The sequence below is a fragment of the Gordionus sp. m RMFG-2023 genome, chromosome 2 (genome assembly GCF_954871325.1).
Source record: "Gordionus sp. m RMFG-2023 chromosome 2, tfGorSpeb1-WG-v2, whole genome shotgun sequence".
NCBI classification, from domain to species: Eukaryota; Metazoa; Nematomorpha; class Gordioida; order Chordodea; family Parachordodidae; genus Gordionus; species Gordionus sp. m RMFG-2023.
The window spans coordinates 59876422-59889565 of record NC_088776.1 but is presented as its reverse complement, the minus strand read 5'-3'; the positions used below and the strand labels follow the sequence as shown (position 1 = coordinate 59889565).

The 13144-nt window shown below is 31.3% G+C and overlaps 2 protein-coding genes across 2 annotated transcripts; both read right to left on the bottom strand.

The window, feature by feature from the left end:
• Window positions 1-11049: 11049 nt before the first annotated feature.
• Window positions 11050-11400, bottom strand: LOC135924522 (uncharacterized). Its single transcript, XM_065459580.1, has one exon. The coding sequence runs from the start codon at window positions 11398-11400 to the stop codon at window positions 11050-11052; it is 351 nt and encodes a 116-aa protein (XP_065315652.1).
• Window positions 11401-12066: 666 nt separating this feature from the next.
• LOC135924521 (uncharacterized) lies at window positions 12067-12772 on the bottom strand. Its single transcript, XM_065459579.1, has 2 exons — window positions 12579-12772; window positions 12067-12442 (listed from the first exon to the last, which is right to left on the bottom strand). Exons 1-2 carry the CDS (start codon window positions 12770-12772, stop codon window positions 12067-12069), a joined length of 570 nt encoding a protein of 189 aa, XP_065315651.1.
• Between the last annotated feature and the right edge of the window lie 372 nt (window positions 12773-13144).

Sequence of the window (13144 nt, the reverse complement as noted above, 5' to 3'; positions counted from 1 at the left end):
ACATAAAAGCTATGTTTTGAAGAAATAACAAATAAAGTAAACCCAAATGAATGGCATGGTAGAAACATTATTAAAACATTTGCATCACTAATAAATTGAATACTTTTATAATTTGGAGTAGTGAAGGTCAACAAACCGATCTGGTCCGTTTTTTTAAGACCGTGGCCAGACCGGACCGTAACCTTCACTAACTTGGAGTTGTTCATGGCAACCCTAGGAAATAAAAATGGAGGGAAAACAAATATTATATAATATAATCTTAATTTCATAGACTCTTTCCCAACAGAATGTTTTTCCAATGCATATTTCTATAAATTTTATTTTCAAACAAAGGATAATAATTTGTCGAATCAATTTTTTTTTTTAAGTATATAAAAAAAAAGAAAACTTTGTAGTTGCTGGGCCTCGAGCCTCATTTATTAGTACATGAAAGAGGCGAAAAATTGCTTGAAACATGCACATGGAACCTTTTGTTGTTCTCGTCTGGAAATCATCTTAGAATGAAAGAAAAAGGGGTACAAACTTTATTAATATTTTTGAAACTAGTAATCTACGTTATATTATAAATATATTTTTATATTTAAAAGAAAGTGTTTGACTTTAAGAAACTATTTAAATTAATTCTTTTTAAAATCAAAAATTATTTATTATCATATATTATTTCTTTAATCTAAAAACATATATATATATATAAAAAAGTTAATTTGAACATATTAAACAATCAACTTAAATATATTTTAAAAATAAACAATATTCAAATAAAACTAAAATTAACTATTCAAATTTAAATTTATTTAAATATATAATCAATCAACATTCCCCCTCTTCTACAAATAACGAAGCTTCTTCTCAGCAGTCATCGAGAGCTTGTTGTCCTAGAAGTTTTTCCTGTTTCGATTGTACTAGGTTTCTTCTTGGTTAACGCATAAGTCTCAAATGTTTTCGTAGGCTTGATTCTATCACGTAGGTTTGATAAAATCGTTTATTAGAGTTGCGTAAGTTTGTACGTTTTTTGTAGGCTTGATATCCATATCGTATGTTGTTCACATTTCTCAAAATTGTTATTATCATTAATCCAGTTGAATATTGGAATTTGGAATAAATCGGAATATGTAATTTGGAATAGTTGATCAAATCAAATATATGAATAATATGCACGAATAAAATTTTGAATTTCGGAACAATAAAATATGTAATAAGGAATGATAATTTATGGAATAACGAATAAAATCCAGAATAAGGAATGATAAATCATAATGATTATTCTATTATTTTTTTAGGTGTTAAGTTAATCATAGCGTTTTATACTTTTAGCGTTTTACATTTTTTGCGTTTTACATTTTTTAGCGTTTCAATATTTAATTAGTAGCGTTTTAATATTTATTTTAATTTATTTTCAATCTCCGAGGTTAAAATATGCAAATATTATGCACATTTCCCTCTCTTAAAAAAAATTTAAAATTTCACACAATATTTTTCTAAAATAATGATGTTTAATTTTTACATAACCTTTTGTCTTCAAAAGCTTTATTTCAAAAACATTTTTATCATATTAAGTATTACTTATAAGGGTTATTTAAATCAATCCCTTTTAATTCATATGTTTTAATTACACTTTAATATATTTAAAATTAAAGTTTTATCTTCTTGTTTAGGATTTATAATCGTTTATATTTAATTATAGCTAAGAATTCATTTTTAGGATTAGTTAATTTACAACAATTGGTCATCATTCAAGAAATCAAAAAATAATATTTCACTAAGAATTTAAGTAAATAATTTTTTAAAGGCTTTTAGTGTGTTCAAATATATCCATTATGATTTTACATTTTAGTGATTTTAAAAATTTATAACATGCCTTTATCCTGGCATAAAATTTTAATTTTTAATAACTTTTCTTCTTAGTCATCTCCATAGGTTACGCAGTCTCCATAGGTTAGATAGTCATCTCAGTAGATTAGGTAGTCACAATAGATAAGGTAGTCATAATAGGTAGTCATCTCCATAGGTTAAGCAGTCTCCATAGGTTACGCAGTCTCCATAGGTTAGATAGTCATCTCAGTAGATTAGGTAGTCACAATAGATAAGGTAGTCATAATAGGTAGTCATCTCCATAGGTTAAGCAGTCTCCATAGGTTAAGCAGTCTCCATAGGTTAGATAGTCATCACAATAGGTAGTCATATAAATAGAGTCATCTCAATGGATTAAGCAATCGTCACAATAGGTAGTCATATAAATAGAGTCATCTCAAAGGATTAAGCAATCGTCACAATAGATAAGATAATCATAATAGGTAAGGTAGTGAATAATATTTGATTCTTTTATAATTTTGTAAATTTGGATAAAATTTTGACTATCAAAAAGAATAGTCAAAAAATTTTATTTGTCCTTATATCATCTCCAATATCGAACGACGAATTTGATAAGTAATTCGTTTACTTTATATTTTTACTAAAGAATTCAAGGTAAGGATATTTTTTTATTTTTTTTTTAAACTTATATCATTTAACTTTAATTTAAAACGAAAAACGTACCACCGTAACCAGGGCACCATAAAAGAAAGTGTTTGACTTTAAGAAACTATTTAAATTAATTCTTTTTAAAATCAAAAATTATTTATTATCATATAATATTTCTTTATATCTAAAAACATATATATATAAAAAAAAAAGTTAATTTGAACATATTAAACAATCAACTTAAATATATTTTAAAAATAAACAATATTCAAATAAAACTAAAATTAACTATTCAAATTTAAATTTATTTAAATATATAATCAATCAACAATATTATTTTGAGAGAAAAATTTCTCACAAGTTTTTTAGAGGCTTGAATAAATTTATCATGTGCTGCTTATGCATACTGTGTACTGTTCGGTCAGTTTCTCCAGCAAAATATTTCAAATTCATCTCATTGTTTATATATTTTAGCCTTGCCTGCCCGTTTTTTAACAAATTTTAATCCTACCGTCACAGAACTTGCTAACTCAGATTCAACATTTTGTCATGCTTTATAGCTGCTTGGGCTCCATTCTTGGTTTAGACTTTAAAATATAAAATTGAATTTTGCTGAAATTGTTGAAATAAATGCATATTTCTTCTTACCCACTTTATTGTAGATGAATACTTGTTCTAGATAATATTTTTGTCAATCCCGCCACTAAAACTGATTAAAGCCAGTAGCTTGTAATGCAAAATATAGGTTAGACCTGAGCAAATTCGAAAAAATTTAAAACGGATTATAGGCCTAGCTTTTAATAAATATAGCCCGGTCATGTAATTTTGAAGTATTTTTTTAAAAAATCTATTTTGATTCGACTTTTACAAGTTCCGACCTGAAAAAATAGTTTATTCAAATTGCCCAGCCAGCCTCATTTTATTTAGCCTTACCAGTGGGTTAGACCTCTCATACTTCTCCTATGAGTTAGATATTTTTGGTTCGTCACATAAATCGGTCTTCATAATAACCTAAATCTCATATATTTACTTAGCAATTATAACAACTAAACCTGAATTTAATTATTTTTTTGAAAAATTTTTCTAAGTGTTGATGACATGACAGCATGTGACAGTATGACGTTAGGAAGGTCTAAAACAGTTCACCTTGCATATCGGAGAATCTTTTATTAACACCCCAAAACGAATTGACCAGTTTTCAAAAATGATAAAATCTTAGATTACTGGTTCGGAATCGAATATATAATGAACATACTTGACTTTTTAAAGTTTTATTGACAGGGCAGCAGTTTTCTTAAATATGACTCTGACAATTAAGTTTTTAAACTTCAAATATTGTGTTAAATTGTCCTCATATTTATTCAAGTGTTTTACCTATCCCAATCCCTCCCAACTGCGAGCTTTAGGAGTCCAACTTTTTTTTGATTTGACTTTCGATTATGAATATTGACACGATGATCAACGGATCTAATCCAAAGACTTCTCCCCTGACTACTGATAAAATTTTTATATATTATATCATATATGGGGGGGGGGGGTTATAGGTCTGTTTAGACGGGTTTTATAATTTTCAAATCATTTGATTGGTTAGTTTTAGCACTTTATTTTAATATGATTTTAGTTAAACTTATACGATATGCAATATTGTGAAATAAATTTTTTTTAAAAAAATTTATAGTTCTTAGCAAATATAAGCTCGATTTTTTCATTTCGCCCGAAAAATGTATTAAACTCACCAGACAAAAATAACATTAACTAGTCAATTCAATGTTTAATTTTTTTTGGTAATACTTGGATTAATCCCCCCCCCCCCCCCATCGCAGAACCCCCTATGTATTACCACTTCTTAAGTACTATAAATTCGGTGTTAATTATTTATTCAAGATAAATCAATTTTATCTTAAATTGCCTTTAATTATTTTAAATCAAATTTGGTTTGTTGCGTAAAGTAAGTAATTAATGCTTTTGATTATTGATTGATGATCATATTTTTTATTTTTTATCTCTTCATATAATACAAAAGGCAATGTGAAATATCCCAGAAAAATCTCAAATGCGTTCTTCCGACTATGTCGTTATACATAATTGTAACAATTTTTATATTGTTATACCATGGCATGGGAGGTTAGTTCATTATTATCCCTTCATACATAAATTGAATTATAATTATATATATATTTTTAGTAAATTCGGAATGTAAACTAAATGATACCAGGGAACTCAACAAAACTTTCAGGTTATATATCGAATGTAAAGACCTAAATAAATTAGATCCGTTATTCGATATCACCTCCAAACTCGATTACGTATTGAACTCGAGCGCTTATTTTATTTCGTTGCTCATTCAATGGTCGCCGATATTGTTTGTGGGTAAAACTGTTTGTCCATTCAAGTTCAGTTCCTCTAAAAAAATATCGCTCGTAAATTCTAACGTTAATTTGACACTATCTTTCAACTCTATCTCATCGGTATGCGACAATATGCTCGCCCTTTTACCAAATTTGATTTCCTTAAAGTTGGATTACAATAATATAAGTGTGCTACCTTTAAATTTTTTTTGTTACAATAGGCATCTAAAAAGATTTTCCTTTATAGGAAATTTTGGAAATAAATTTTCCTCGGAGATATTCGTGAATAGTACTCTCTTAGAACAACTTATTTTAGACCAGACACCATATAAAGAAATCTACATGAATTCTGAGCACCTCCACGTTCTTAACACATTATCCATATCCGGCGCTCTCTTATTAAATAACGTTTTCTCGGATAACAGTACCCTTCCAAATTCTCTTAAATATCTTCAACTAAAGGATAACGCGTTCACGCAAGTGCCGGCAATTATAACAAATTTTATAAAGAATAATCAGCTGATCGATTTTTCGATCAAGGATAATCCGTTATATTGCGATTGCGTCGCGATGGAGTTTATCATAGCGTTTAATGTATGGGTGTCTAAGAAAATATTAACCTCGCATGACCCTTCAAACAATTTTGTGTACACTCCAACTGAATGTTACACGCCGATGATGGCGTACGATCTGTTAGAAATCGAAAAAAAGCAGGCAAACATAATTTGCCAATCATCCACAAAGGCCTGTCCAACAAATAGAATGTGCGAATGCAGCAATACACCCAATTATATCGTATCCTGCCAGAATTTAGTGATAGAACCGGGGATATTTGCAAATTTGACGCGTTTTCTGAGGACAAAACCTCAAAACATAGTCATGGATATATCTCAAACGTATTTCTTAGAAAATGACTCATACATTTTATCCGATTTACATATCAAAAATTTAAGCTTTTTCCAGGGGGATATCACCCTTTTATCCAACAAATTTTTAAGCCTTAATTTATGCTCAAAATTAGTATATCTCAAAATTTTATACACGTATATTCATGACGCGTCGCCTCTGGTCTTTAAATATTGCAGTAATTTAAGAGAAATCTTCTTTCACGGAATCCGTTTGCCAAATATGTCTACAATGTTTTCAAACTCATTTCTCCCCAATTTGGAATCTTTAAGCTTGAATTCCATGGGAATAACCACTTTGGAAAATATGTCCTTTCCCCAAAGTTTAAGATATTTGTCCCTGACAAGAAATTATATAAAACAGCCAACTGGTGCTCTCCTACAGAGTCTTCCTAATATTCAACGTATTTATATGAGCCTTGAAGTGATTTGTAACTGTCAAACCTATCATTATTTTAATTATTTATACTCATACGTGGAAAATAAGCAGAAATCTTTAGGGGATAATATAACCTCTACGACTAATCGCATCAGAGAAATAATCGGAGTTGACTACCAGTGCAAATTTCGGCTCCTAGAACCCCTGCCAGATTATGGTAACGTAGAAATTCGACATGCTTACCCCAAGTTGAAGGAAAGATATGGGGACATTACCATAGGCCTGGAACAGTTTAATATAATCCTAATTCCCGTTTACGCTTTAGATAAATCTTTCGCATACAATTATTTTAGAACGCGGTGCGAATCATTATCTTCAGACGTTAACGTTGCCAAGTTCAACCCGAATAAATCCACGAAGGAGACACTTTATGAATCACCCATTGATACATCTATCCTCGTGGATACAACGACAATAAAGGCCAGGATAGTGTCAAACGAATTTTTAAATGTATGGGATCGCAAATCAAATTCAGATGGAAAAATAGCTATCATAATTTGTTCTCTTGTATTGATGGGATTAACAATTCTCATAATCGGGTATTTTTTTGGAGGCGTTATCTCAAATTTTTTTGCAGGCATAATCTTGAAATGTTCAAATTTTTTTGCAAATCGAAAAATTAAAAGCGATAAACCAATGAGTAAATAATATATATATATATACCATTAGTATTTAAAGGCCACTAAGAGAAGAGAAGAGAAGAGAAGAGAAGAGAAGAAGAGAAGAGAAGAGAAGAGAAGAGAAGAAGAGAAGAGAAGAGAAGAGAAGAGAAGAGAAGAGAAGAGAAGAGAAGAAGAGAAGAAGAAGAAGAGAGAGAAGAGAAGAGAAGAGAAGAGAAGAGAAGAGAAGAGAAGAGAGAGAAGAAGAAGAAGAGAAGAGAAGAGAAGAGAGAAGAAGAGAAGAGAAGAGAAGAGAGAGAGAAGAGAGAGAAGAGAAGAGAAGAGAAGAGAAGAGAGAGAAGAGAAGAGAAGAGAAGAAGAAGAGAAGAGAAGAGAAGAGAAGAGAAGAGAGAAGAAGAGAAGAGAAGAGAAGAGAAGAGAAGAGAAGAAGAAGAAGAGAGAAGAGAGAGAAGAGAAGAGAAGAGAAGAGAAGAGAAGAGAAGAGAAGAGAAGAGAAGAGAAGAGAAGAGAAGAGAAGAGAAGAAAAGAGAAGAGAAGAGAAGAAAAGAGAGAGGCTTATTTTATTTTATTATATTGTATATATTATTTTAAAGTTGATATCACCGTTTTTATTTAAAAAAAATAAAGTGCCTATTTTACGACCAGGTGAGTAAGTAAGAATAAAAGAATACCCTTTATTACGATATTTTTTAGATAATTATTTTAAATTTTACCATTTTCTACGAAGAAAACGTTCTTTTTTTTTTACCAATCAGATTCATAGTGCTCAAAAATCGACATAAGTTTTTTTTTTAATAATTCTAATATATTTTTTCTATTACTTTCTAAGTTAGCTTAAATTTATTTGATGGGAATATGCCTCTTACAACTTAAACCTAATAGGTTATAACTAAACAAAAAGTTTAATAATGAAACATATAAAAGTGTTCTACTCATATCAGGACCCACTCTTCGGAAATCAATTGCTACATGGTAAATTGGCGATCTTAGCCAAATTAGTTTTAATTAAGCTTCGAGATTTAGCAAACAGAGGCTCAAACTCTTTTGCCATCTTCGAGCAAAATTCCAGGCTTATATAGTATTATTTAGGCTAAAAATCTTAATAGGGTCGTACTACAATGTTTGAGGAAACTAGGTGGGAGGGGGAGGGTCATAGCAATGCTGGGGAAGAGATCTTTAGATTTTTCTCATTATTACAATCATCTTAAAATTATAATCTATCAATAATTTGTTGCAATATATATTTTTTTATTCTATAAATTATTAAAATAATAACTATAAAAATTTTTTATAAAAAAAAAATAATCTAAGAAAAACATAATTGAGTTCCCAAAAGGGAACAACATAAATCTGCATCGAATTGTATGTTCTATCTGAGGAATAGGAATTCACTTGGTTCAGATATTGCGATTTAATTTTATGAACCAAATTTTTCAGAATGCTAAAAGTTACGGAGAGCTAACTTTATCACAATTCATTTAATATATATTTGGCTCATTTTTGTTAAGACTGTAATATAATAAATATAAATAAATAAATTTATTAATTTTGAAAAAAAATAAATAATATAATCTATTTTTAATGTAAAAATAAAATTTTCTTAATCCTTTTTCATCATTTACCAAAAAAAATCGTTTTTTTTGTTTTTTTCGTTTTTTTGTGTTTATTTGGTTATTTGTTTTTTTTCTTGTTTTTTTTATATAAAAAAAATAAAAGAAGATTTCGGACACGTTTAATAATTTTATTAATTTGCGAAAATATATAAATTTTGAGGTTTTTTTTTCAATATATTTAGGACACAACCCTAAAATGTATTTGTTAATTAATAATAAATCTAATTTTAATTTTTAAAAATGTTTAAAAATTTTGCCTTAAAATGATATTTAATTTTTGTTTTTTTCCCGTTTTTTAAAGTTTTTTTTTTAGAATAAAAGTTAATGGAGATGGGTTATTTTATGCCTATGACCATTTCCATTTCTCCAAATATATAAAAAATTTAAAAAAAAACAACTAATTTTGAGAAAGAGGGGGTTGAGATGACTCAATTAAACCTCATTAGCTAGCCTATGACCTCAAAGTAAAAGAACATAACCCTTAACTAATAGAGATATATATAACTATTTTTTTTTAAATAATTAGAAACACCTGCTGAAATTCAGGCTGAAGAAGATGCTAAGTAACTATTACATTTAATTATCATACTTATAGTTCTCGAGTATATATATATGGTGGAATTTAATTCTAAGGTAAATGAACATGAGTTTCAACTCTATCTCCTCAGATTTTTCTAAAAAAGTTTTTTTTTTTATTAGATTTGCATTATATTTTAACTAGAAAAAAAATAAAATTTTAACCTTCAACTCCGAACAGCATGCTGAGATGCTGGCCTCTAAAGGTAAAAAAAAATGGGCATTTTTGGCAAAATATATTCCCTTTAATTTTAGACCTCTTTGGATATAATTGAGCTCGAAGCGTGGCCTTAAAGTTATAAAAATTGTAAAATATTGCAAAATTTTATACAATTTTTCACATACATACAACTTTCAAATAATTAGTAATTAAAAAGTTCTTATATATTTATTTATTTATAATTAAAAAAAAAATTTATCTATAGAAGAGTACAGTATGAAAAAGAAAAGGCTCAGTTGACTTCAATGACGGAATACTTTGATTACCATATCTTTATTGATAGTCCTAAACAATGATCCTAGTAATGAGGTGAGTAGTAGCTTCAGAACTTCTAACCTTCCATTTTGAAAGATTTTCGGCGTTTGTTTATATCATATTTTTGGTTAAGATTCTAATTGTATTCTTTATAATTTTTTTTTTCTTTATTATCCCCATCGTCATGTTTTCATGATATATATATATTAATGTGTTAAAAGTTTATAAATAAATATATTTTTTTAAACAGACTTTTTAGATGTGTAAATGTGACATATTTCCTATAATAATGATTTAGATTTTATTTTTCTAAGATGATTCATTCACCAATCTTCCTATATTTTTTGAATTAATATAAGTATTATTAAGGATATTGAAAATTTTTGAGTATTGAAATAAGAATCTATTTTTTTTTAATTCTAAGGCATTTTCTACCTATTGCTTTCTAGTCTTTTCCAGACTTTCGCATATTTTATATACTCTTTATAAATATGGAAATTTCAAATTATTCCTTCGGATCATTTTATGTTGGTAAAAATCATCTCACTGTTTGAATACCACGTTTCATTGAATAAATAAGTGATAACTTGGTAATGCTTAAACAATTCAAGAACATTGAAAGCTCTAAACACAAACATATTCGGAGTTCGTTACGGACCTTCGAAGTGTAAAGATGCCAAGAGCATTTTCTTCTCTCAAATGCCTTAAATCGAGAAAGATCGATTTGGCAGGTCTTCAGAATGTGCATAAAAGGGAAAAATCTATATAAAAAAAAGAAGAGATGGCACCCTCTCTTCTTTATCATGCATATGGTCCCACAGTAGTGGTGTTTGTTTTGATAAGTTTCTTCTATCTTGATCGAGTAAGGGCCATGTCCGAAATTTATCTTCTTAGTCATCATAACTTTGTCTACTTGACCTTTCCACGTAACTCGAGGTCGTCCTCTTTCTCTCTTCCCCGGCACCTCCATGTCCAATACTTTTCGATTTACATCATTCGTCTCCCTTCTTAGTATATGATCATACCACCTTAATCGATTTTCGTTTATCCAGTCCGCCATAGGTTGAATATACCCATTTTGCTCGGAGACAGTCATTCGTCATAGGGTCGAGTTTAGTATACCCCAAGCTCCACCGTATCATTCTCATCTCCGTGGCTTCTGCCAATGTTTCACTTCCATAGAGTAACACCGGTCTTACGATGGATTTGTAAGATTTGCTTTTCACCATATTGGCATCTTTTTGTCGCACATTACACCGGATATACTTCGCCATCTAAGCCATCCTTTTTGGATCCGTGCATTGACTTCTTTTGCGCAACCTCCCTCTTGATGTAACATCCTAGGTATGTAAACCTGTCTACTTATGGGTACTTTAATTGGTCATCCAGCGATGGGGTGTCTGTAACGTTTATCTCCATGTATACCGTTTTTCGATTGTTGACCTTTAAACCATATCCAGCTAAGCGTTTTGACCACTTTTCGGTTTCTTCGAATACTTTCTCCTTTGTCTCTTCGCATAGTACTATATCATCGGCATATAGCATACACCAAGGAGATGGCTTCTGGATGTCTCTTGTTATCGTGTCCATAATTATATTGAATAAAAAAGGACTTAGATCAGATCCTTGATGTAATCCAATTTAACCCCAAAAGGTTTATAGTCTCCAACTGTCGTTCTAACGCAAGAAGTTGAGGCTTCATAGATATATTTCATAAGCCGTACATATGCGTCAGGGATATTTTGTTTTCTCAAGCACCACCATATTAAATCGCGAGGGACCGTGTCATAAGCTTTCTCCAAGTCAATAAAGACCATATGTAGGTTTCTTTTCTTTTCTCCATATTTATCCATCATTTGTCTTAGTGCGAAGATCGGATCGATTGTGGATCCGGCCACAAATCCGAATTGGTTAGTCGATATTTCCATATCGTTCTTCAGCCTTGTTACTAAGATCCTTTCCATAAGTTTCAAGGAGTGGCAAGTTAGCTTGATACCTCTGTAATTACCACACTCCTAATTGTCTCCTTTGCCTTTGAATAAGGGTATAATCGTGCTCGTTCTCCTGATTAGGAATTCGTTCTTCTCCCAATATCTTGTTAAGGAGGTTCGTCATGGTCGTGTCTCCTTCTTCCCGCCATCCGACCGATGCTTCCATAGGAATTCCATCTGGGCCATTAGCTTTTCCTTTTTGCATCTTGTTCGTTTGCTTCCTAATTTCATCCTCCTGAAAGAGTTCGACCATACTATGTTTGGTTCAATATCTGGAAGGAAATCTTTGTCAATAGCAATATTCATAAGTTCCTTGAAATATCCTTTCCACCTTTCCATCGCCTCCTACGGCTTGAATAAGGTTTTACCCTCCTCATTTTTGACTATTTTAAGGACTCCGACATTTAGACTTTTCTTCTACCTTATCTTAGCCAATTTGTACATAAGCCTGTCGCTCCCTTTATGATCCAGTTTGTTTGCCATCTCGGTGTACGCAGCATTCTTCGCTATTGCAACGGCCTTCTTCGCACCTCTCTTTGCCTCCCCATATTCTTGATAATCCTCCGACTTTTTAGATTTATGCCACCGTCTATATAGAATTTTTTTTCTTTCGATGAAATCCCTAACCGATTGATTCCACTACCATAGTTCCCTATTCAAAGCTTTGCCACCTTTGGTCTGTCCTAGAATCTGAATCGCCGTTTCCTTTATGTCTTCAGTTAGCGTCTCCCAATCGTCGTCTACGTTATTTTCTAACTTCCTGGAACCCAAGAGTGTGGAGGCTTTCTGATGGTATTTATTGTTCGTCGGCATGTCCTTTAGCATTTCATCATACTTAATTCGAGGTTCATAAACCTTTCTTCTTTCTGAAAACCCTTTTCTTTCAAGATCCATGACAAGTGGACGATGTTGCCTGGCGATTTCTTCTCCCGGTATTACTTTGCAATCTTTGATCCTCCGTAAATCCTTTCGCCGTATAAGCAGATAGTCAATGTGACTAAAATGCTTTCCACTTCTTTAAGTCACAATATGATCTTCACGCTTTTGAAAATAAGTGTTAACGATCGCCATGTCATATGCTTGGGATACTAGGAGAAGTTTTTCCCCTTCCTTGTTCTTCAGACCATGCCCATAGCCGATTTCGTTCATACTCGAGACGATCTTTTCCTATGTGGGCATTGAAGTCCGCCCCAATAATTAGCTTTTCTTCCTGTCGTATTCCTTGTATCTCTTTTTCCAATGAATCGAAGAATATATCTTTCTCTGATTCCACACACCCAATTTGAGGAGCATACGCGCACAAAGCGGTTAGGAAGCCTCCTTGATCTGCAATCTTCACCCACATTAACCTGTCTGAACATCTTTTGACTTCCACCACCTTGTCCTTGGACGATTCGCTTAGAAAGATACCGACCCCGTTTCTAGGATTTGGTGACTGTAGAATAACTTGTAACCCTCTCCTAACTCCCGAGCTTTAGTTCCATTCCACCTCGTCTCTTGTAAGCAGGCGATGTGTACCTTTCTTCTTTTTAGCAATTGTGCGACCTCGAAGCTCTTTCCCGTCAACGTACCCACATTCCAGCATGTTATTCGCATTCTATCCACAAATAACTTCCTTAACCGTTTTCATTGTGAGTCAGGCGATAACCCTAGCTTATTATTGGCATTGCACGCTGGTAATGTTAAAAAGCCCAATTCGGATCGATGTCCGAATCGA